Source organism: Drosophila mauritiana, chromosome 2R (genome assembly GCF_004382145.1).
Source record: "Drosophila mauritiana strain mau12 chromosome 2R, ASM438214v1, whole genome shotgun sequence".
NCBI classification, from domain to species: Eukaryota; Metazoa; Arthropoda; class Insecta; order Diptera; family Drosophilidae; genus Drosophila; species Drosophila mauritiana.
This window is the reverse complement of record NC_046668.1, coordinates 5,419,720-5,444,750: the sequence shown is the minus strand read 5'-3', so window position 1 is coordinate 5,444,750 and position 25,031 is coordinate 5,419,720. Positions and strand designations below refer to the sequence as shown.

Below are 25,031 nucleotides of genomic sequence, written 5' to 3'. Positions count from 1 at the left end.
CTTCTGGCAAAATATAGTAAACAAATTTAGGTCGGGAATGATTTTAGTTTCAGCTTTCCTCCGTTATCAGTGAACTGAAAATATCCCATTATTTTCGAAGACAATAACAAGCTCAAACTGAGCTTTGACTGATAAGGGCGTAGAAAATCATGTGGACCTGAAGTCAGGCCAGTCCATTACGTGCGCTTTGCGGTCTAGGTTTACTGTAAGGAAAACTACTGAATATGGATTATCGTTTGGTGCCATGTGGTAAGTTATCCGATAGTTTAAAAAACCAGTGAAAGAAAGAGCAATATGCATGTAAACAGTGAAATCAATGAGAACACCGAATGCAGGCGAGAGAAAAACCCGTTTGGGAGCGCGAACTGAAGAGAAATCACTGTTGTGGGGGAATACATATGCTATGCGAGTATAAAAACAATGTGCGCTCGCTGAGAGAATTCAGTTGTTGCTCAAAGGCCACATCATAAAAGTCGAGGGCGGTAGCCGGTTAATAGAAAAGAAATCAATTTACACACTCGAAGCCGCTGGTGAAAATTGAGTACCAACAGTTGGAGCAGGCAGTTAATTACCCTTTTCGATAATCGAGCTAGTGAATCCCCGGCGAAACGGCCAACCCGAGAGATATAGTGAACACCGTTTGTGGAGGTGACTCATCAGTACACTGCAATTACATAAATTTATGAAATCGAGCACACCTCATCCACGGTCGATTTGGATACTTACAGCTTGCTGGTTGCTCCCCCTGCTCGGCCTAGCCCTCTCCCCGTTTCCATCGGTCCATTCGGCTGACGTCACCATGGCCGACGCCGCCCACCAGGAGTTCGCCCGCCGGCTGGCCCTTTTCTCTATCAACGTGTACGGCAAGCTGTCGGCGCAGAAGCCCGGCGAGAACATCGTCTTCTCGCCCTTTTCCATCCAGACCTGTGCGGCGATGGCCAGGCTGGGTGCAGAAAAGGAGACGGCTACGCAGCTGGACCAGGGACTGGGTTTGGCCTCTAGCGACCCAGAGCAAATCGCACAGAGTTTCCACCAGGTGCTGGCCGCCTACCAGGACAGCCAGATCTTGCGCATCGCCAACAAGATTTTCGTGATGGATGGCTACCAGCTGCGCCAGGAGTTTGACCAGCTGTTATCCAAGCAGTTCCTCTCGGCGGCTCAGAGCGTGGACTTTTCCAAAAATGTCCAAGCAGCGGCAACCATCAACAATTGGGTTGAGCAGCGGACCAACCACCTGATCAAGGATCTTGTGCCGGCTAGTGTATTGAACTCCGCCTCGCGACTGGTCCTTGTGAACGCCATTCACTTCAAGGGCGCCTGGCAGCACCAGTTCAGTAAACACTTAACCCGCCCGGACACCTTTCACCTGGATGGCGAGCGGACCGTTCGGGTTTCGATGATGAGTTTAAAGCAGAGTCTCCGCTATGCCGATCTGCCGGCGCTAGATGCCACGGCCCTGGAACTGCCCTACAAGGACTCAGACCTCTCTATGCTGATCGTTCTGCCCAAAACCAAGACGGGTCTGCCCGCCCTGGAGGAGAAGTTGCGCCTCACGACCCTCTCGCAGATCACGCAGGCGTTGTACGAAACAAAGGTGGCGCTCAAATTGCCCAGGTTCAAGGCAGAGTTCCAAGTGGAGTTGTCTGATGTTTTCCAGAAGGTGAGCTTGACTTTTGACTCATAAGTAAAGAAATGGATTTCATGTTACCTTAAACCTCCTCCAGCTGGGCATGTCAAGGATGTTCTCCGATCAGGCTGAATTCGGAAAAATGCTACAAAGTCCGGAGCCATTGAAAGTGTCAGCCATCATACACAAGGCCTTCATAGAAGTCAACGAGGAGGGAACGGAGGCTGCTGCCGCCACGGGTAAGTGGTCAAAGTCATTCGTATTTTTTGGCATCCATCATCCTGTGCATGTCCCATTTGTTCATCCGTGTCTGTCTTGTCTTCTTCCCATCCTGCAGGCATGGCGGTGCGTAGGAAGCGCGCTATTATGTCGCCTGAGGAACCAATTGAGTTCCTTGCCGACCATCCTTTCACCTATGTCCTTGTGCATCAGAAGGATCTGCCATTGTTTTGGGGCTCAGTTGTGCGGCTCGAGGAAAATACCTCCGCCTCCAGTGAGCATGATGAGCTGTGATTGGTACCTGATTCTTTGGCAAAACAATAAAGACAGCTATTTATTTACAATGGAATTCAAGAATTTGTCTGAAGCTTTGGGATAATCCGTAATTGGTCAAAAAAAAAAATCAATTGATCTGCATACCTGGGTTAGCATACATCACGCATCTGCTCCATTACCTGTTCGGCCCACCTACTAATTCGAGTTATATAACCCTCGAGCTACGACTTTTGATGTTCATTTGCAGGAATGGTCATGTGCTACGCCACCATGCTCACGTTCGAACCACAGCCCGTCCAATTCCATGTCCAGCATCCATTTAACTATTACATTATTAATAAGGATTCTACTATTTTGTTTGCGGGAAGAATCAACAAGTTTTGAAGCTAGCACTCCATCAAAATCCACCAATCACAACCGTTGAACTGAATTCCAATGTAATCCCAATTCGCAGGTATGGTCATGAGCCTCACTTCGCTGCCCATGCCGAAGCCGGATCCGATACGTTTCCATGTCGACCATCCATTTACATTTTACATCCTTAACAAGGACTCAACCGCTCTCTTTGCTGGCAGCATAAAGAAACTCTAAATAAGCAAACATACTAACACCAATCCACAATGTTACTCGAGGGTCTCTTATTCATTTAACATGCAGGTGGGTCAGTCCTATATTGCTGGCTTGTCGAGCATATTCAGCTTTTACCTTGTCTGTAAGGATATACAAAACATTAGTGATGATCTTATATATACACTTAATATTTTTGTACTAACCAAGCATGTGGCCTCAATAAAGTCTAAAAGCAAATGTCTAAAAGTCTGCATCGTTTTCATGGTTCCTCCTCAGTATGGCGGGTGATGGGCGTGGCTGCCTTCAATCGCAAACGCTTCATTGCCAACCATCCCTTTGCTTTCTACGTGAAGAACCATTTCGATCTGCCGATATTCGCTGGGCGCTACTTGGGTTAGGCAATAGGAAGGCGAAAGATGAGAAAAATTGAAGTTCAATAAAATAAAATAAACGGCAGCCACTTAATAGCTGTGATTTTGTCAAGTCGAAGTAATTTATAGAAATATCTTTGGAAAACGCAGCCAAGCTTGACGGTGTAGCACGCTATCGCTAAATTGGTAAGACAAATCGAGCAAAGATTCGGAATAGTTGATCTTTAAGTCTTAGACCAAACACACGCAACATGCTCCGCTGGTTGGCAATAGGTGTTCTTTCAGCCATATTGTCTCTGGGACAAGGACACTTTCTATCTGGATCGTTTAATTGTAAGTACTGTAAACTTAATCCTATATCTAGCTATATCAGAGGAAGTTGTGGCGCAGTAACTCTCTACAGACACATGCCTGCCCTGTACCAACTTGATGACTACGATCTCTGTCTGGATAATAAAGCTGGCACTTACTGTTTGGTGTACGTCGAGATTTTACCCAATGCTAGCTCTGCTCTGTGGCACCAAATCGACCAAGTTTCACAGGACTCAAAGCACCGTTTTCGCCATGATCGCGTCTTCAGGGGCGTGTGTCTGGAGAACTGCAAGCCAAGTATCAATAACATATCCGAGTTCGAGAAAGAAGAAATCCTGGATAAGGAGCTTATATCTTACTACGAGAAGGTACACCGTCGGGATGAAACGAATTCAGATAGGGATCTCTTTTATAAAGATGTTGTGAAAGGCTGTCTAAACCATAAGTTTAGTGAGAAGTTTTCACTCAGAACTCGCAGCCTTATCGAGTATTGTGTCTCTGCCTCGGATAAAGACTTGAAGCTGGGTAAGTAGGGCTAAGATTATTGATGACAAGCTATAGTTGCACCTTCTAGAAACTGTGCACAATACAGTACTGGTATTATCTGATTTTGTTATGTGAAGCACTGCGTAAAGTTTATTCCCTCAGATTTGCTTGACTTGACGTTTTATGGTATTCTGGTAGTTATATTGTTTATAACTTTGTGTTCGTCTTTCCTCGACTATCGACTGAGAAAGATGAGCTCGCAAAAATCAGAAGGTTTTTATCGAGAGCCACTAAAGGATCGACGTAAGTGGATATGAGTTACAGGACTAGACATCCCTTAAGTTGATTTCGGTTCGCCTCCAGGACAGCGACTCCTTACATCCTTCTCAGTGGTACGAAATTATCATCGGTTGGTTGAGCCCTATAACTCAGATTTCTCGCGTGATGTGAGCTTTTTCGACGGGTTTCGGGTGATCGGCGTATTTGTAGTGATCTTGGGCCACACGCTTATGGTCTTTATGACTGTTCCAATAGAAAATCCGGAGTTCTACGAACAGTTCCTTTTCCGGTTCGAGACTTCAATATTTCAGAACGGTAGCCTTGTCATCCAGATATTTTTTGTTATGAGCGGCTTCCTTCTCTACGTGAACTTCACCAAACGCCAACAGATTCAACCCAAGACTGGCACGCTTGAGTGCATTGCTGTGTACTTTCGTGTGTTTTCCTACAGATACTTTAGACTCCTGCCATCGCTACTCGTTCTCATCCTGTTCAATGGAACACTGTTGGTGCGTCTTCAAAACGGCCCCTTTTGGCGACATCTTACGGAGGCCGAGCGGGTCTTCTGTCGCTCCAACTGGTGGAAGAACGTGTTTTTCGTGACTAACCACATGCTGGAAGACAGTGTACGTTACTTAAACAATTCTTTGGTATTTCAGAGAGGATAACTTGAGTTTAAGCCCGTTAGTAATCACCTTATCCCTCCAATTTGCATTGTAGTGCTCCCATCAGACCTGGTACCTAGGTGCAGACATGCAGCTATTCGAGCTCTTCCTTATAGTAATTATTATAACCAAAAAGTGAGTCCCCTGCCCTTTTTGGAGTATTACAAAAATACCTCTGTGCTTTTAGGCATCCCAAGCTGACAAGGGCAATCTACACAACTCTTTTAGCACTTGCCTTTGCAGTGCCTGCTGTACTGACCTACGTTCTCGAGCTGGATGGTATCTACCATATTCGTCCGGAGTAGGTTTTTATAAATTATGATATATTTCTCAGTCTATGATAAGTGAATGCCCCTAGAACATATCGCTACTTGTACTTCCGACACTCCGACACATTTTACCAAATGTATCCGCCCTTTTACACAAATTTGGGCGGCTACCTGTTCGGTTTTCTGTGCGGTCATTTTTACCTTAAGCAGCGTTCTGGAAAAGTAGAACTCCTGGGTCACCTTAAGTACGATCTGGCCATGTGGCTGCTTGTGCTGGCCACGTTGGGAATCCTTTTCTCCGGCTACATCTTCATTCGACAGGACTTTGCGAAGCCATCGCTATGGCTAGCCTTGTATGCGGGCATCCACAAGATATTGTGGGTGCTTATATGCGCAGGATTCGTGGTCCTCATGTGCTGCAAGGTTGGAGGTGGGTTAATAAACATTTTAAAATGATTTAAATGATAGTCACTGAGTACCTCACAATTTTACGACAGGCGTTGCCTACGATTTCTGCACATTGCCAGCGTTTCGGCCTTTGGCAAGAATCTCATTTCAGTCGTTTCTCTGGCACATTGTCGTCCTGAGAACAGTGGCGGGATATTTTAGACAACCGGTCTACATCTCCAGCTTCTACCTGGTAATATTGTTAACTTAATTACGTACATTTATGTGCGCTTTTGGTCCAATTGCCTTTATCTCCATTTCAGCTGTGCAATGTGTTGAGTGTGTTCATACTCACTCAAGTCGTAGCTGCGCTGGTGGCGGTGTTTCTAGAATATCCTTTTGTAGAGGTGATGCGATGCTTTATAAAGCCAGAGAAAGGTATACACATTCCGCACTTGACGAAATTCCAGCTAAATTGAAACAATTTCAGGTCCTGAAGAAGTCGGTCCAGAAATTCAAATGAGACCCGCGCAGTCAGCTGTTTAGGGCTACCATATTCCGCACCAGGGATGCACGCGGTCACCGACAGACAATGTTTCTATGTTTTAGCGATTTTAGTTTGTTCCGACAGCTGTGCTGGTACATAAATAAAAAACATTTCATTGTAAGATGGATGAATGGATCTAGATAAGCAGCGCATAGAAATTAAATATATTAACTTAAGTGGTCCATTTATTACCTTAAAATTAAAATTGTCCAATTGGGAGCCTTTAGCCCGAAACAAATACCTGCTGTATCTAGCTAGTTCCATGGCAGTTTCGGACCAGGTGGCAACGCCAGGCGAATGAACGCAGCGCCCGGTGAACGTGAACGCGAACTGCGCTGATATCAACAACTCGCCTCGAACAACAGTGTCGAACTTGCTCTTAGATGCTCAGCGCGCTCTCGTCGGCATTTTGTACTCGTCCCGTCTTTCTGCTGACTGAAAAGTCTGAAAAGAAGTGCCTTAAGTTCCCAGCCGGAGTCGTGTGCAAAATCTCTAGTTGAATCCCGCTGAATGCGCTGGCCCCAGTGAGTGGAGTGATAGATAAAGTGAGTGGTGGTATTTTGGTTTCTTGCGGCCGCTTCTGTGCGGCACATTAAATGTCAAGCAAAAGCAAAGCGGTTGCAATGAATCACAGCGGTATTTTTGCGGAATATGAGTATTTCGGCTCGGTGTCAGCTGAAGCTGCGCATTTTTAGTTGACGTTGCGAGTGGTCGATGCAAATGCGGCGCTTAAGTAATAAACGCGCGTATTACAAAATCATTAAAAATCACGGTAAAAAATAAGTGCGACAGCCGCCTTGCGACCATACGTGTGTGTGCATGTGAGTCTGTGTGCGCCGAGTGTGGCGTGCGTGCGCTGGTGTGCGTGCTTTCTTGTGCGAGCGGAGCGGCGAACGCAGTGCATGTGAAGAGTACCGCTATAAAAGTTTCGCCATCTGCTCTCCCGCTCGCTCACCGTGTTATATGAGTCCAACACCCAAAAAAGGGAATAAAGAGAGCGAAGCAGCAGCGTCTTTGGCAGCGCCAGTGCCGAAAAACGTTGCAAAAACGAGCGAAAGAAATCAAACAACTCGCAGTCGAATTTGTTGTTTCGCACTTGATTGTATTAATTGTTTTTTTCTGGTATTTGTTTTTTCTTCCTTGCGTTGCGCTGTAATTTGTGTGGCTTTTCCTTTCCGGCTCTCACTTGTTTACGCTGCGCGAGAGCGTGAGAGCGGGGAAGAGTGGTCGAGTGTGGGAGAAATGAAAAGGGGGAGAGAGTGTGCCAATTGTTGCTGGTGGAAGCAACAAGTTACTGAAGGGCAAAGGGGGTGTGCTTTCAAAGGGCGCCAAAATGAGGTGGCATTTGAAATTTCGGAATATTGGCTAGCCATAAACGTGGCTTCCAGTGGGCTCGAGCCCACAATTACGGTTCATTTCGTGCGTGCGAGCGAGAGCAAGTGTGAAAAACAAGCGACCTCCAGAGGTGTCTTCGAAAGTGCGCGCGAGCGAGCGAGAGAGCGCACAGCATACGCCCCCACGCACAGCTATTTCGGTTGCTCCCCAAATGGGTTAAGCAGCGAAACTTAGCCAACACCAATTAGTGACAAAAATATGAGAAATGCACTGGAATGAAGCACACACACACACATTCGAGTCCGACCGCCGATCGCGTTTATGCGTCAGCCAATGTCGCGATTACTCGGCGACCAACAGCTGTTCGGCCACGATCGCATAATAGGCGCACGTATGAACGCCAGTTGGCTGGCAACGGACACGCCAATTGGCGGCAATAACTCCGAATAGAACTAGGAAGCAAGTAATTTCGGGAAGCCACTGCTTGAATACCCTTTCGGATACTAGGAACATCTGAATTTGGAATCTTACAGTCCACCCTATAATATTAAATTAAAAAATTATCATGAAATATAGACTTGGAACCGAAAAATTTAGATCGCTAACAGTGCTCGAAGTATATTACAATACTTGTAACAACAATATTATATGAGATTTAAATGTTCTTTGCTCTAATAATGCTTTAGAAAACCCAAAACCTTAATTTAGAATTCAATACTTTTCAACATTACCTTTTAATTTTCCTGGTCATTGCTGAATTCGAGAAAATTATCTTTTGAAACGTGAATCTGCCATTGGAATGCTTATTTTGACACCTACATAGTTAGGGTGATTTATCTATTATTTCTAAGCAATATCTTGATAACTTAACTTTTACATGACTACACCTAGAATAAAATCAACCTTGATTTTAGGAAACCGTCATTGACTCAAAATAACTCCATTAATCTAAGCACCAGTTTACATTAGTTGCGTATTTTTCACTAACTAATGGCAACGTACATATGCCAAAGTAAAGAAAATAATTTATTGAATTTTGAAAGCTTTACTAAAACCAATGATTTAACTTTTTCTGAAATCCAGGGATAATTTTTTCTCAGTGTTTCACGTGTTAATCAGGTAGAAATCGGATTACCTGGAATACGCGTTTGAAGCTTTAGTTAGGCATCGAATGTGTAGTTCTTAAAAGGGAAAGGTACTTTTACTCGCTCATTGAGTGCCTAACGAAATCCATGTACTTTGAATTTCTAGGGTGCACAGGCATCCACAATTGCCGCCCAGTCTGACTAAGCGCAAATGGAAAAAATAGCGACGGATGGCGCGCAGAGCGGGAAGCTGAGGAGAAAAAGAACGAGCGGCAATTAAGACAGCAACAAAAGCCAGCGCCACTTGCGACGGCGAGGGGAGGTGTTGGGTGTCGGGTGGGGCACTGCATATGCATGTGGTTAATTTTAGCAGCAGAGTTCCACTTTCACTCGCACAGCGACGACACCCACTGTGCTGCAAGCCAGTGAGTCTGCCGCGACACTTGCGCGCTTTTTGTCAAAAACTTTGGCTAATCGCCGTCAGGCACGCACACTCTGCAATCAGTTTGATGAACCTTCAACACACAGACGCACGTCTGTGTATGGGCATGTAAGTTAATAATTACAGTTAATTTGATTTAATTTTGAAGATCGCAAGCGACCGTTTATTGCAATTTATCATTTGAAACTAAAGCTAGTGTACAAAATGTTTCCCTAATTCCCTAGCAATCAAGTCGGCAGCGGCGCAGTTGCGTCGGCCGCGGCGCAGCGGAGTATTGCTGTCGCGCTTAACCGTTCGTTGGCGTTGATGGCAGCGGAGACTATCAGCGGAGAATCAATTGCAGGGCAATAACTCCTCCCCTCTTAATTGACGCTTGTCCTCGAGCGGTCATCATAAGGACGGGACGTTGTTGAGTCGCATCTTTGGTGGGGTGATTCGTGGTGGTTTGGGCACCGCATTAATGGTTTGAATGCCAGGTGTTTATTGTTGCGTGCGTTCGAGGTTTGTGCAACTCGGATGTGTTCTGCATTGACAACTTGATTGCTTTCTATTAAAATGCTGGTTTTACTAGATTACTAATGAATTTATATCTACATATTTTTAGACCATTGGAACCTTTGCAGAAGGCATTGATTCCGTACATTTCGTCTTTAATTGGTAAATTTTATTATTATTCAAATTAAATTATTATTTATTTATTATTATTAGTTTCCTTTACTGATCATGTTTTAAAATATAAGAAATAAGGAATTAACTGATTCAATATGGAGATTTTAATGACATACAAATTTTAGTTCCGTTGTGTAAAGCGAGAACGTGTGAAAGTTTTAACATTTATTTGACCGTCAAGGCAGAAATCGGTATATTGTTTTCAGGTAGGCTACTGATCTCATTCAATTTAAACTCGCTCCGCAGAAACGCATTCACAACGCAATCTCTTATTTCACGAGCCCAATCTAATTCTGCAAACCTATGGCCAACTCATCTGTCAAAGTCGAATCGTTTCAAATTTAATTCTGTGTTCTCGTGGTTACGTTAATCAGTATGTTTAATGTTTCTATGTTCTACTTGTCTATCGATGTGGCCACAGTAATTATTCTGAAAGCAATCATGATCTTATGTTACTTTTATGTACTAATTTCCCTGATTCTGTTAATATTGTGGTACTTCGGTCTTCCTTAACTAGTTCCTTCCTAAATCTACTTGATAACTTAGAACCTAATCTTGTATTAACCCTAACGAAAATTTCTTGCCCTTTGATATAGGTCTTTATGGGCTTTCTTGTCCGGTTGTGGTATTCCATGTCAGTTTCCTGTTTTTGCCTAAGTCGGTCTATATTGTCCAGTCTAGCTTGTTCATATTTTTCTGGAGCTACGGTAGCTATCCTGCCGAAGAACACCTCTAGAGGTCGTTTTTTTGTGACAGAATGGACAGTGTAGTTATATTCATAGATGGCCCTATCGAGAAGTTCCTCGAAGCCCCTATGTGTTCCATCTCCTTTCAAACATCTCATTATTTCAGAGAGTGTGGAGTGAAATCTTTCTATCTGTCCATTTACTGTACTTTTATACGGAGGTGCTTTATAGAGCTCAATACCCAGCTGGTCTGTCAACATGAATTTGATAGAGGCTGAGTTGAGGGACTTTTCATTGTCCATTACTATTAATTTAGGCACTCCATAATAAAACACGATATCTCTTAGAGCTTTCCTAATGTCTTCTACAGCTTTGGATTTGATAACTCTTCCCATGGCCAGTTTGGAAAATTTATCAATCGCCGTGAGCACCAGATGTCGTTCTGTCGAGTAGATGTCAATATGAATAATTTGTCCGGGGTATTCTGGCAAGGGAGTTTGTCTTATTTCTGGATGCGTGGGATGTCTGTCATATTTAGCAGTCTTACACACCAAACACTGATTCACGATAGCCGAAACTTTTTTCCTCATTTTAGGAAAGTATACTCTTTCGGACAACTGAGCTTTATTTTCCACAGCATTTCTGTGTGCTCTGTTATGTGTCCTAAGTATTTCTTCCTCTTGTTCGGCTTCGTTAACAAGGTCTTTGACTTTGGTTTGACAGAATCTAATCTTGAAACCCTGAAAATGGATGGGGTAGAGAATTTGTATTTTTCCCATTACATCCTCAGATGTGAAAATTCCATTAATCACGGATGGGTTGAGATATTCTTTCAAATCTGACAAGAGACTGTCGGGTGTGAACAATTTGCGATCTACTAAATGCCTTTGAAATGTCGGGAATGGAATGCTAAATGAGTAGTTCTCTGACTCGGACTCCCTGAAGAAAATTTGATTCTTGAATGCATTTATCGGGGCTTCAACGCTTGGTATCAGCCCATGGCTCGAACTGTCAGAGCTGTGCATTGTTGAGGCTACTGTGTTAATCTGTTCGACTGTCGGTCCTCTGGACAGAGCGTCGGCTACAGTATTTTCTCTGCCTGGCTTGTAGAAAATTTCGTAGTCATATTCCTCAAGGTATGCTTTCCATCTCTTAATCCTCGCATTTCCATTCCAACTACTGAGAGAATGGGTCAAGGGCTGATGGTCAGTAAAGATTTTCACCTTTGCTTTACCGTAAAGGTAAATTTTTAGCTTTTTTAGAGCCCAGATAATGGCTAACATTTCCTTCTCATTCGTGGCATAATTTTCTTCCGCCTTCGAGAGTGTTCTCGATAAAAATGAGATGGGTCTGTTCTCTTGTGAAAGAACGGCGCCTACTGCGAAATTGGAAGCATCCGTTGTTAGGTGAAATTCTTTTTTAAAGTCCGGGTAGTGGAGTATTACGTCTGGAGAAACCAAGCTGCTCTTCAATTTCTTGAAGGCTTCTATTGCTTCGCGATTAAGGGAGACGGATTTTTTTGACGATAATGTCTTGGAAATTCGACCATCCTCCCCTCTCAAAAGCGAGCTAAGTGGTTTTGCTAACTTAGCGTAGTTAGGAATAAATCTCCTGTAATATCCGGATAATCCCAAGAATGATCTCAGTTCTTTGAGTGTCCTTGGAATTGGAAAGTCTGAGATTGCCTGTACCTTGGTTGGGCTGGTTTCAATGCCCTTGTCGGACACGACGAAGCCTAGGAACTCCACTTTTCTCTTCATAAACTCGCATTTATCCAACTGACATTTCATGTTGGCTTGCTGAAGAGTTCTGAAAATAGTGTCAAGGTTCTGGTAATGTGTTTCATCATCTTTACTAAAGATGATGATGTCGTCAATATAAATGAAACATATCTTACCGATATGTTCGTGAAGGATATCGTCCAGTGCCCGCTGGAAAATTGACGGTGCATTTTTCAGACCGAATGGGAGTCGTGTAAACTCGTATTTTCCATTATTGATGGAGAAGGCGGTCTTTTCAATATCAGATTCCTTTAAAAGAATCTGATGAAACCCACTTTTCAGATCGAGCACTGAGAAAATCTTGTTTTCTCCCAATTGGGCCAATACTTCATTAATGTCAGGGATAGGGTATCTGTCCGCTACCGTTACCATGTTAAGTTTCCGATAGTCAATTACCACCCTGTATTTTTTCTTGCCAGAGGAGTCGAGTTTTTTTGGTACAATCCACACTGGTGAATTGTAAGGTGACCTTGAGGGTCGAATGATTCCATCGTGTAAAAGTTCGGAAATTTGTTTGTGTACCTCGTCTTTAAGAGACATTGGGTACTGATAGAATTTTGAGTATATTGGCGTATCCGATATAGTTCGGATTGCTGCCCTTACACTTGTTGTGTAGGTTAGTTTTTGGTTGGGGTCTGCGAAGAGACCTGGATACGAATCAATTATTTTATTTAATTTCATTCTCTGTTCTACCTCTAAGTGTTTTATTCTCGGACTAATCGTGCTAACAGCCTCGAACTGTTTTTCTTTGAGAACAACTCTTTTCCCGTTTTCCAGTGTCATGGTTAGGTTCTTCAAATCAATTTGCGCTCCCATTCCCTTCATTGTGTCTTTGCCAAGTATGGCGTCAAAAGTCTTCAGCGTTGGTAATAAAAAAAATTTTATTTCGAAATCGAAAAGATTTGCTCTTTTGTAATGCGATATTTTTACATCACCGCCTGGAGTATCAGCTATGTAAGGCTTATTATTTGGTATCGCGTTCGTCACCAAATTGGGCTGGATGTAATTTTTATTAGAGCCTGTGTCAATCAACACCCTTAAAACCTTTCCACTCCCCACTCTACATTCGAAGTATGGTAATGAGGAGTCTTCTACTCTAAAAAATGCAACACGTGGTCTCGTTGTTCGCTGTCCAAATTGTCTATTTGCCCATCACAGTATTCATTTAGTGTGCCGTTTATATTGTTCTGGGTTTCATAATCTTGCATCGACCGTTGATAGCCTGTCATGCTTGAACTGGACCCAGATACTTCAATACTTGGCTGTCTCATGTTTACTGTTTGGATGTTGTAGTTCTTTTGTCGTTTGTTTATGTCCGAGTGTGGTCTATTCATATAATTAATGTTTCGCGTCTGTACACTGCCGTCCACGTCCATTGGTTCTGGTCTTGGTTGTGGTTTGGTCGCAAATGGACGGGGTGGGGCATTATATTGTTGCCATTGCTGTTGATAGTTTTGTCGGGGTGGAATGAACGGTGCATTACCGAAGTTAGACACATGTTGCCTTGGCGCCGGGAATGGCTGGCCAAAATATTGTGAAGGTCTCCTAATGGGATGTCGTGGAGGGACCGGTGGAGGCTGTCGATGGCCAAAGGCATTCGACGGCTGAAAATTGCGGGGTGCCGGTATGGGTTTTTCATTTCCTCTGAAACTCGACTGTTGACCCTTATTTGCCGCATGGTTTGACCTGAAAGTTTGATTTTCAAGTTTAAGGCAATAATGTAAAGCTGAGGGGAGATCAGCTGGCTCTTTTATTGCCAAAAGGCGAGGTAAATCTCCTCGAAGGCCTCTGATAAAAGTATCCAGAGCTTTTTCTCTGTACATTTTTGTAACAAAGTGCTCGGATTCTCGGCTCATTTGCATGCAGCCGACTTTATTTAGAATAAGCGACAGATTTTTGTAGACGTCCTGGTGGAAGTCTTCCACCGACTGCTGGTGGCCTTGAACCAAAGTTGACATTTGGTATTCCAAGGTAGTTATGTCCCGTTTATCTGCGTAATGCAGAGTGAGACATCTCGACATGGCCTTCCAGTCCAGCGGAATGCTGTAGGACTCGAGTGCCACATCAGCACTTCCAACAATTTTATTTCTTATGGTATGAAGTATACCATAATATTTTGGAGTACCCACAAATGGGGTATAAGTCTCCATGATTCTATCAACGCTCTTTTTCCAAGACCCAAATTCTGCTGGATTTCCAGAGAATTCCCTGATCGATTTTACGATATCAGGCACCCTGTCAAAGTCCGCTAAATTATTTCTGTATTCGGGCTCGACGACCTGGTCGCTCACGTCAGTAAAGTCAAGAGTATTGTTATTCATTTGTTTTATCAGTCCAGGTAAAACTTGGGCCACCGTTTGGCCAATTAATGCTGTCAACTGTTCGACACTCATGTCTACGCGATGCTGTTCAGGCAGGTCGTGTCTTTCTGAGGGCACCGGTCTTTCATTTGAACTAAATGCTGATGGTCTTATTATATTATTAGGGTTTGCCATACTGGTTTTTAATTCGGACAACACCTGCACAAAACAAGCCTAAACCAATTTGAACTTAACAAAAGTTGTGGGCAGAAAATATGGAATGCGTGTGTATGTGTTTGCTTATTTATCTTTTGTTTTGTTTTTATTTTTATTTATTTATTTTTTTTTTTATTTTTGCATGCAATAAAATTTTAGCTCACCGCGGTTATTTTGCTTTGAGAACAGTGTACCAGAAAGGAACAGTAAATGGAAAATTTTCCTTTCAGAAGATCTCTAGGAACTGGGTTGAAAATATAGTATTAATAATAATATCAATAATAATAATAATAATAATATAATAATAATAATATAATAATAATAATATAATAATGATAATATAATAATAATAATATAATAATAATAATATAATAATAATAATATAATAATAATAATATAATAGTAATAATATAATAATAATAATAATATTATAATAATAATATAATAATAATAATATAATAATAATAATATACTTTATTTTTTTTTGTTATACTTATGTTTTATTATGGGTGGATGCCTGAATTTTAAGTTGCTGATGTTTTTTCCAGTGTACTTTCCAAGTTCTTGTAGTCTCTCTGCCTCCTCTTCGGTTGTTTCAGCTTCAGATTCTTCGTCGACAGCGTGTTCTTATTCCTGTTCTTTTTGGCGGGCTGCTGCTGCTGCTACGGCTGTGCTGTTGTTGTTCTTTTTTTTTCCTTGTTGTCTGCGCTTTGGTTCACGCAGCCGTTCTCTGCCGTTCGTCGTCTTTACCTCTGCCGTTACGTTTTGGGTTGAACTGTTAACTGTTATCCGTGTTGCTCTTCTGTAGTTCCGTTAGTTCTCGGCGTTCTACTTCTACTTTTCCTTCTCCTTTTCGATGAAATTGATGTTCTTCGTTTTGCATTTAATTTAAATAGGATTGTTGCGGTCACTCCTCCTGGCTGGGTGAATGTTGTCCTTTTTGCCTGGGCTACTGGGGAATCCACGTCAGCACTCCAAAGAAGGTTTTCTGCGGGCTGGCCTGACAGAAAATGAGATCCACAAATGGGCAATGCTATGCCGATGAGTATTTTCCTCTTCCGGAAAATCTATTTTTTTTCAAATAATTTTATTTCATAGCCGACCGTGAATTTTGTTTGTTAATAACTCGCGGGAGTTTCTTCGGCACAATTTAACCAACGAATATTTTTTAGCAAAATTTTGATTTTGCTCCGCGACTTAGAATTTTGTCTGTCGTTCGCGTTTATTCGCTGGTCCCTGTTCGGGCGCCAGTTAATAATTACAGTTAATTTGATTTAATTTTGAAGATCGCAAGCGACCGTTTATTGCAATTTATCATTTGAAACTAAAGCTAGTGTACAAAATGTTTCCCTAATTCCCTAGCAATCAAGTCGGCAGCGGCGCAGTTGCGTCGGCCGCGGCGCAGCGGAGTATTGCTGTCGCGCTTAACCGTTCGTTGGCGTTGATGGCAGCGGAGACTATCAGCGGAGAATCAATTGCAGGGCAATAACTTGTATATGCGCTGCACAACCAATGACGTTGCGCCTGCATCAATGACATCATCATCATCGCCATCAACCTCACCATCCAGTCGAGTCGAGTCTAGATGAGACGAACGGCGAAAGTTTCCAGTGCAGCCGACAGCCGATAAACAGCGGGCCTCTTATCAGGGGTGACTCATGCGTGTGGCATTGATCATTGGCCAGCTGATTAGGTGTCGCTGCAGCTGTGCACAGGAAGAAAAGATACCACGAGTTAATCAAAACCAAGCCGCGCAACGCATACACATATGTATACAATGTATGACGCCGTATTGATAACACCTGACTAAGCTACAACTGGTCTGATATCTTCCTTCACATACCAAGACAAAGTTTTAATCTACCATTCTATAGTATTCATTTAATGTTAAACCATGTTATCCACCTTCATTGATGTAATTGTGCTGACACGTTAAAGTAAGGAAAGCACTTGAGTTGAGGAAACTCATATCCTGAAACTCAATATCCTATAACTACACATAATAATAACCATTTTGTTTATGCAAGACTGGTTTTGTGCCCTAAGCTTTGGGAAAAGTTTCGAACTATCAGTTGTAGCTACTTAAATAGTTTAATCCGAAAACCATGATGGCATGTGGTGCTACACATTTAAAAGATTCTTTTCGAGTGTACTTAGGGAATAGAGATGTCATTATAACGGGGCCCTTGTCGCCACAATTGGAGCAGTGTCCCACTCCATCGTCGCTTTATTTTTACCCAGGCACTGTTTTATTTTCGCTCACGCCCCATTGCACTGCTGCTGCTGGAAACTACTCGTACTACGCCTAATTGACTGCACACCCAAGTCACTCGAGGAGTGCTGGTGCGGGGAGGGGAGTCGAGTGGGGGACCCACGGCGTTTTAGTCACGCCGCCGGGAACAAGAACAACACGACGGCATTTGTTAGCAATTAGAAGTGGCCGGTGAACACAACGTGTCGACAAAGCGGCAAGATTTGCAATCAAGCATTAAGTCAATTCGCGTCCAATCCCCGATCGCTGGACCATCGCATTCGCATCAATTCAGCGACAGTTGCACCTCGCGCGATTTCAACACAAATGGCTGGAGGGCCCCACAACAGCCCCATTGTCAAATGGTTAACGTGATTACAAGACAGTCGCTGCTGAAAGTTGGTTGACACCCGCTGGTTAAGTGGCATGCGGATTAGTTGGTTACTTTACAATAATGGTTCAGCAAGATTCTGTTTCTAATTCAGGCAGCCTACTCCAAGACCTTTTTCAAACGGAATTCTATTAATTCTAATTATACTATAAAAATCATAATGTAATTAAAACCCATTTCACTGTTTATCAAGCTATACATACCTTTTATTTATAGAGAAGTTTATTCTGATTCGTTGACAACGTTGCAACGTCGCTTCCAACCCTATGAAGAATATGTTCCAGAATCGTAGTTTATAGGTAATTTACGAGTGGACTCAAGCGAATTTTTAGAAAAAATGGAAAATACTACTGAACCATTTAAGAAACTAGTAACGATCGCATCTTTGACATCTGTTGTGAAGAAATATAGTATTACATTTGAACACAATAACTATGTACATTGCGGACTTCCATCCACTGTGGAATTTTAAGATCCGGTACTAATTTTAACCTTTGCCTTAATTTCCTTTCGATTATCTTCTGAAACAGCCTTACATGTGCGGCCCACTGTAATGAATGGAATGCAATGTGATGCTGGGTACTCAATCACACCACCCGCATAATGGGCGTCGGGAATGAGTTCTTATGAGATTTTCCTTTCTTCAGAGATTTTCTTGAACCCACTTCCGTTAATCGCTGACTTTTGCAGTCGCTTTGCCGCCGATTAAACCACCGGCAACGGTCAAGTTGACTTGACGCGCAGAAGAGGCCCATTTTTTTTGGTCCTTACGAGCGGAATTGCCAATTATGATCGAGCGGGATGGTGGGAGTGGGTGGGGGTGGCCCGGCTATGATAACTCAGGCATGGCAGGTGCCAGCGATGCCAACGAAATAAATAAACACATCAAATGCGATTTACAACGCTGCTTTGAGCATCGTGCGCTGTGTTTGTATATGAAAATTTCATTTCGCCTAAGATGATTTAATTTTCTATTAATAAGTTTGACCTTCAGCCGCGAAACAAAAATTTTCCCGCCTGCAAACGAAGGTGTTTGGCATATAAACACATAAATAACAACGCATACACACGCCGCAGATATATGTATGTAGATAGATATATTCCGGGTACAGCGCTTGGAGTATTTTCCAGTTGGTGGCGAACATTTCGGCGTCGTCTTGGACTACATAGGCGTAGCACTTAACATTATCTCTGTGGTGTTTAGCCAACTCCGAGCTGATATTTCCTTATCAGTGGAGAGGCCATGTCGATACCCACACCCAACCAAGAACCAAGAAAAGCCATCCGGGGCTCACCTTGTGGCCAAAAACAGACAGCGTAGAAAGTAATCAATTCTGGGGTCTGCTTTGGGGCCAGTTTAAAGGGGTCAATGACAAAGTTTAGTGCTTGCAATAAATATGAATATCTTTGAGCAAAACAAAACGAGGCAAAAGAGGCAAACAATTTAATGGCACTTTTCTGATTAAAAACGAATGCGGTTCGGAGTCGAAGTTAGTCAGCCTGCCGGCCGGGCTCGGCCCAACCCAGAAATGAATTCAGCCTCAAACACGTAGCTATCTAGAAGTCTCCCGGAGTGTTAGATATATGTTTGGGCCTGCGGGATGAGTCGGTTTGCTCAGCCATAACTCACGTGTTGGAAGGCTACTCATTGCTGGAGTGGCTATTTCGGCGTTATGATGTCATCTGAAAGAAAGGGGTATGGAAAACTGATAGTTCGACACGTTCCGGCTGGCGCTTCATTAACGAAAGTGGAGCCGATTGTGGCAGGTGCCAAGTGGCAGGTGAAAGCGTTCTAGACGCCTCCCCCCGTTTCCGGCGCTTTCAGTCGCCAACATTAGTGATGCCATAAGCAATTTGATGCAACCTCTCGCGGACAAAGTCGGCGCGTCAATAGCGAGCTGCGAATGGAAAGCTCATTGATTTTCGCAACAAGCGAAATTAGCATATGCAAATTTATTGAACTAATCGAGGCTGCGAAGCGCGGTGAAAGAAAAACGCGTTAAGCTAACACATAAGTGAGCGAAGCTGAAAGCGAATAACATTGCGATTCGGTCGGTTTATGCGTCGCTCATAACTCGGATAAGGCCAAGATCACGATTTTCAGGTCTCATAGAACTGTGTAGGAAACACAACCTATCAAATGAGTTTTCAAATCTCTGCCAAAACGTAGGGATTTCATAACTCGTGTGTCAGGTGCGGAAAGAATACGGCTAAATGATTTCGCCCGATGACTTGTTATAAAGGGTGGAAAATACAAAACGAGTCTGTGCGCGAGAAATTCCCCTAAATTGCTAACTATCCCTCGTCCGTCCCATTTCTTTTCAGAGCTAGACGTAGAGAAACTCAGGACTGACCACTGACCCAAGCCACTGCAGCATCAAGATGTCGTTTCGCGTAGTGCGCAGCTCCAAGTTCCGCCACGTCTACGGACAGGCTCTGAAGCGGGAGCAGTGCTACGACAACATACGGGTATCCAAGTCCAGCTGGGACTCCACATTCTGCGCGGTGAATCCCAAGTTCCTGGCCATCATCGTGGAGTCGGCGGGCGGCGGAGCCTTCATCGTCCTGCCACACAACAAAGTGAGTGCCCCTCCGGACCTATTATAGTTGCACTCGTCTACGTGCGTCTGCCCCAACGCGGCCAGCTTGGTGGGGTATTTTTAAACAAGACAATGGCCAACTATTTATAGCGCCCTTTTGGCATAAAGTTTGCGGCCATTTGCGGGCTTGTTGCCACGTCGCGAGTGACGTCGACGGATTTCGCATGACTCCACCCAATCTCACATGTGTTTATAAATAGTTATAGATTCTGCTACTACCGCGGCAGCGATCCTGCTAGCTGGCGCACTTTTGTAATTTGGCCAGCAGCCAACATGACAAACAAATCGTCTAATTTTAGAGAGAGGCGGAGGAGCAGCCAGTTAAATGAATACAAAAATGATATTCGGGCGAATCATTGCATCGAAATGCACACTCAGCTCGGCGACTTATTCCGCTAAAAACTAATTGTTTGTATTCCACTAAATTGCATTTTCAATCTCCAAATCTTTTGGCCATCCTGCCCCAGATTCAGCCTTTCGGATTTCTGTTTAGTTGTAATTTTGCGCGCACCTCCAGCAAATAGTGTGGGTGGCAGAAGCACCCATTCCCCTAATCTTCCGATGTTCTTCTTTGGATGAAAACATATTTGGAAGCACACCGATGGTCGTTCCATTTGAAACAAATTTGTATGCAAAACGCGCGGCAGCCGATCGTTTTTTTCACTCTGACTTGACGGCTAAACAGTTGCCGCTTTTTTAAGTGACGATTTCTATGTGGAGCGGCTTTCACACGCCCTATTTTACTTATTTTATGGGCACTGGATGATGAGTGAGATCCATCTAGTCGCCAAGGTTGGACGCATGTGGCAAGTGTAGGAAAGAACAAGCACAAGTTCTTGAAAAAACCAAAATAGATTTACACTCATGGAAGTCTTCGAGAAACTTTTTGGAATGATACATTTTATGCAATACATCTATCGAAAGATCAAATTTGTGTAGCTCACAATAAGCGAAGAACAAACAATATTATCTAATAATATCTAACAATGATGAATTTGAAATATTTCACTATTACTATTTGTTATAATATGCTTCGAGTTATGTAGATTTCGGTGGGAGATATTCGGCGTTCCAATTTTCTATAATTCTAGGGCCATATTCGGAAGCACTTGGCATGAAGTTTACAATTATAAATTGCCTGCTTGGCAGATTAGCGAACATAGCAGAACCGCGTGCAGTCGGAGTCGGCTATAAATAATAATTCAGGAATTGGGCTAATGGGTCGCGAGGTTGCAGTTTTGCGATGGTTGTTGCTCATGACTTAGTCGCCATCAATTATAAAAGTTTACTGTGGCGTATCGAGCTAATTGAAATTTAATGGACTCTTTCAGGTTGGTCGCATTGCGGCTGACCACCCTTTGGTGGGCGGTCACAAGGGTCCTGTGCTGGACATCGCCTGGTGCCCCCACAACGACAACGTGATCGCCTCCGGCTCAGAGGACTGTGTGGTCAAAGTGTGGCAGATTCCCGATGGCGGGCTGTCCCGAACACTCACTGAACCCGTGGTCGACCTGGTTTTCCACCAGCGTCGCGTGGGTCTGGTGCTGTGGCATCCCTCTGCGCTCAACGTGCTGCTTACCGCCGGCTCCGATAACCAGGTGAGCTAATGCCAACACTCTTTCAGAAGCCAATGCTTATACTCCCTGTATTGCGAAGGTCGTGATTTGGAACGTGGGCACTGGTGAAATCCTCGTGCACATCGACTCCCACCCGGACATCGTTTACAGCGCCTGCTTCAACTGGGATGGCTCTAAGTTGGTCACCACCTGCAAGGATAAAAAGATCCGCATCTACGATCCGCGCACGGCCGAGCTGGAGAGCGAAGCCATGTGTCACGAGGGCTCCAAGGCCACGCGGGCCATTTTCCTACGTCACGGTCTGATCTTCACCACAGGCTTCAACCGCAGCTCGGAGCGTCAATACTCCCTGCGCGCACCGGATGCCCTTAACGAACCCATTGTCATGGTGGAGCTGGACACGTCCAACGGCGTTATGTTCCCGCTTTACGACGCAGACACGAACATGATCTACTTGTGTGGAAAAGGTGACTCGGTCATTCGGTATTTCGAGGTTAGTACAAGTAAATCTAATACATATGTATATTATCTAACCAATCTCTCATCGAACCAGGTAACGCCCGAACCTCCTTTCGTGCACTACATAAACACGTTTCAGACTACAGAGCCGCAGCGTGGTATTGGTCTGATGCCCAAGCGAGGCTGTGATGTGACCACCTGCGAGGTCGCCAAGTTCTATCGCATGAACAACAACGGTCTGTGTCAGGTCATCTCGATGACTGTGCCGCGCAAATCGGATCTTTTCCAGGAGGATCTCTACCCCGATACGCTAGCGGAAGATGCTGCCATCACCGCGGAGGAGTGGATCGATGGCAAGGATGCGGATCCGATCACATTTTCGCTCAAAGTAAGTGGCTGGGGTGCAGAAGCAACTCCGACTTTTATTCCGTGTTGCGAATACAGCGCTCGCCGCCGAATGCGGCAACGGTTCGGCCACAATGCCAGCCATTCCGCCGGCGATAAGAGCGTACAAGATATAAGATATATATATCAGCATGTGGGCCAGCGGGGCTTGTCCACAGATGGCAATGCGGCTCGAAGTCGATGAGGCAGTCGCTGCCACTGTGGACGCCCCTTCTACAATGTATTCCAACGGCTTTTGCAGTTGCTTTTGTCTGCTAGCACAAGGACTCCAAGTGAGCTACTTGTGCGTTCTGTTTAAAGCTTACTCCCTGCATTTGCCGGTGGCTACCTACCAGCGTGTGATGCCTGCGCTTGCTTTACTTACGTTTTTTCTGCGTTATCTACGTTTGTGCCTTGTCCGCCCAGCCACATTCCACTCCAATACACTGACTACAGTCCTCATTTCTCCGTTGTACAATGTCCCTGGAGACGAGGCATCTTAAGAATGTTTCAGTGACGACCGGAGAAATTAAGAATACTCACAATGATCTAAAACGGTTTGGTATTCTAAATGTTAGCTAACTTATTAAAGTCTCCTATTGGATACAGTAACACGCCGCACAAATGCACACTTGGCCCTAACACGCACGCGAATGCGCGTGGCGCTTGTCGTTGTGTTCATTGTTGCTTGTTGTGTTCTGAAACGAACAGATTTTCTTACCCGCCTAATCAGGATCGCGTTTCCATTGTACAGGGTGGGTACGTGTCCTCGTCGGTAAACAAATCGCTACCAGCGAAGAAGGCGGGCAACATCCTGAACAAGCCCAGAGGCGACAGCGCTAGCTCGGGTGCAACGAGCAGCAGCGCGGGCGGCGGCAACTTTGCGACCGGAAACAACAATGAGGCTAGCGAAGGTGGACCGCCTGCAGCGGTTTTGTCGGTGAGTACTTGCACTCCTGCAACGGTTCTTTGCCTAACTAATTGGTTAACTTCAAAAGGAAAAGGACCTGCGCACCATACAGGACGAGATCCGCAAACTCAAGGCGATCATCGTCAAGCAAGAGAACCGCATCCGCGCTCTGGAGGCCAAGGAGGACGCCCGCAACAAGAATGGTAGCGATGCTGCGCCAGCTTCAGCGGGAGCAGCCACGTCCGACGGCAAAGCCAGTGAAAGTGCCAATGACCATGCGTCCACATCAGCCGGAACGTCAAAGGACGAGGACTAGGTCTAGCAATGAAACTAGGACTGAACTGATAAAAATGGGCGGAATGGATTGGAGGAGAGACAGAGAACTGCTTGTAGAAGCTCGTAGCTATCGCTTAATTTCTCTATTGCAACATAACGTTTATTTCGTACGCGCTGAGGGCGAATTGAAAAAAGAACTTATTGTCTATTACCATTATGGTTTCGATTATTTATTTTTTATAATTTAATATTAGGTCCTTAACGAGCGAAATCAGTTGAGTGTGGCACAGATAGGGTTAGAGAATGCCGAGCTAAACCATCTAATCGAACATAAGCGAGCATAAGCGAGCAGAGCTGGACGCTTAACGTATAAAACATAACATAAAACTACATCCTGCCAAAAATATATAAAAACCTAACGAACTACCTACATTTTGCGCCAAAATCAAGCAGAGCGAAGGGCAGGCACTCGGCCCATCGATCGGCTTGTTGTGACGCAAGAATGAAATTGTTGTAAATTTAACAAAGGCAAATCATAGACTAAACCTCAATCACTTAAGAGTTAACACCTACCAACCAAATTTGTACGAGCTCCTTTCTGTAACGTCTGTATATTTGTACGTCCCGGAAGTTTTCATGACAATAGCTGATAGAATTGATACTGTTCATCCTAGCTGAGGCCCCCCTAATCAGTCACATTTCCCTGCAAATTGTCGTGTCAAACATAGCGAATTTAGTTAGAAAGTGATGGGGGTCATCGGAAATAATTCGTTTTCGTAATCAAAATTTTCTTGTTCAAACTAATGGTAAGCTGTATTTTGAAATAATAAGAGTAACAATAAATGCAACAAAATCAGAAAGAATATAAGAAACCAAACGAGACTATTTTTATAAAGATTTGTTTTCTTTTCTTTTCGCTTATTTGATTTTACTTTCATTAGTTTTGTTTGAGAACTGAGGGCGAGAGCAGCGTCATTAAACACCTACCGATTTTGTAATTGACAACCATTGTAAAATGCAGACTATATACATATACATAAATACTCTATATACAAATAATTTACAATTTGATACGGAATAAAACAAAATACAATGCCAGAAGAACTTGCGTGCTGATAATGGAGGTCCTTGGAACCTAATTCTTTCCGTAATTTGTGCTCTTTTAGCAGCTCTTTCAAATAAGTAGATGTTAGTCGACAATGCAATTTTCACCAGCTGCACTTTAAACTAATTGACAACTTTTAATTGCAGAAATAAGCTCATCCATGCGCTATTCATTGCCGAGCCTATTTGTTCGGTTCAATTGAATATGCAAATTCGTTTAATTTCTGCCTAAACAGCTTTAGTGCATACTGCCAATGTGTTGTGTGTAATTATTACCTCAGCGAGCAAACCAAAAAAATGCAATTACAATTTACGTGTACAACGATTCTGACATTTTAATTAAACTTGGCCAAGTGTGCTTTTGTGGGTGGCGCGTGGCAATTATGATATAGTGCGTTGCCGACCAAGTTGTTGATTTAATTAAAATTATGTTTGTTGTGCAATTTGGCTCACTGCAAGTTTCACCGATTATCGGTAGCAGTTGGTAGCAGTGGACCTTCTAGGCTAGCCAACAGTAAAGGCCATGTGGTTCCTCTAGAGCAACCAGACGTGGACTT

The 25,031-nt window shown here is 43.8% G+C and overlaps 3 protein-coding genes and 1 long non-coding RNA gene across 17 annotated transcripts; 3 read left to right on the top strand and 1 right to left on the bottom strand.

The window, feature by feature from the left end:
* Positions 1–168: 168 nt before the first annotated feature.
* LOC117137066 (antichymotrypsin-2) lies at positions 169–3,142 on the top strand. Of its 9 annotated transcripts, none has more exons than XM_033298290.1 (4): positions 169–249; positions 729–1,660; positions 1,725–1,866; positions 2,969–3,142. In XM_033298290.1, exons 1-4 carry the CDS (start codon positions 225–227, stop codon positions 3,088–3,090), a joined length of 1,221 nt encoding a protein of 406 aa, XP_033154181.1. In that variant the 5' UTR covers positions 169–224; the 3' UTR covers positions 3,091–3,142. The 9 variants fall into 9 exon arrangements, with proteins under 9 accessions (XP_033154181.1, XP_033154179.1, XP_033154180.1 ...); XM_033298288.1 differs by lacking the exon at positions 2,969–3,142 and adding an exon at positions 2,370–2,606 and having other exon boundaries at positions 170–249; XM_033298289.1 differs by lacking the exon at positions 2,969–3,142 and adding an exon at positions 2,577–2,938 and having other exon boundaries at positions 171–249.
* LOC117137074 lies at positions 2,742–6,044 on the bottom strand. 4 transcript variants are annotated; one of them, XR_004459131.1, is made up of 5 exons: positions 5,817–6,044; positions 5,559–5,711; positions 5,276–5,490; positions 2,896–3,077; positions 2,742–2,832 (listed from the first exon to the last, which is right to left on the bottom strand). It is a non-coding gene; the product is annotated as an uncharacterized LOC117137074 (long non-coding RNA). The 4 variants fall into 4 exon arrangements; XR_004459129.1 differs by having other exon boundaries at positions 2,896–3,080; positions 5,554–5,711; positions 5,817–6,042; XR_004459128.1 differs by having other exon boundaries at positions 5,554–5,711; positions 5,817–6,036.
* Positions 3,213–6,042, top strand: LOC117137073 (nose resistant to fluoxetine protein 6). The gene is made up of 10 exons (XM_033298301.1): positions 3,213–3,396; positions 3,454–3,900; positions 4,024–4,164; positions 4,225–4,766; positions 4,861–4,940; positions 4,993–5,106; positions 5,164–5,504; positions 5,572–5,714; positions 5,785–5,899; positions 5,952–6,042. Exons 1-10 carry the CDS (start codon positions 3,315–3,317, stop codon positions 6,005–6,007), a joined length of 2,061 nt encoding a protein of 686 aa, XP_033154192.1. The 5' UTR covers positions 3,213–3,314; the 3' UTR covers positions 6,008–6,042.
* A 311-nt stretch (positions 6,045–6,355) lies between the features above and the next one.
* Positions 6,356–24,247, top strand: LOC117137065 (coronin-1C-A). Of its 3 annotated transcripts, none has more exons than XM_033298280.1 (7): positions 6,356–6,532; positions 19,490–19,744; positions 21,096–21,362; positions 21,421–21,834; positions 21,895–22,188; positions 22,918–23,124; positions 23,183–24,247. In XM_033298280.1, the coding sequence occupies exons 2-7, from the start codon at positions 19,547–19,549 to the stop codon at positions 23,408–23,410; spliced, it is 1,608 nt and encodes a 535-aa protein (XP_033154171.1). In that variant the 5' UTR covers positions 6,356–6,532; positions 19,490–19,546; the 3' UTR covers positions 23,411–24,247. The 3 variants fall into 3 exon arrangements, with proteins under 3 accessions (XP_033154171.1, XP_033154172.1, XP_033154170.1); XM_033298281.1 differs by having other exon boundaries at positions 6,356–6,553; positions 22,939–23,124; XM_033298279.1 differs by having other exon boundaries at positions 6,356–6,553.
* The last annotated feature ends 784 nt before the right edge of the window (positions 24,248–25,031 follow it).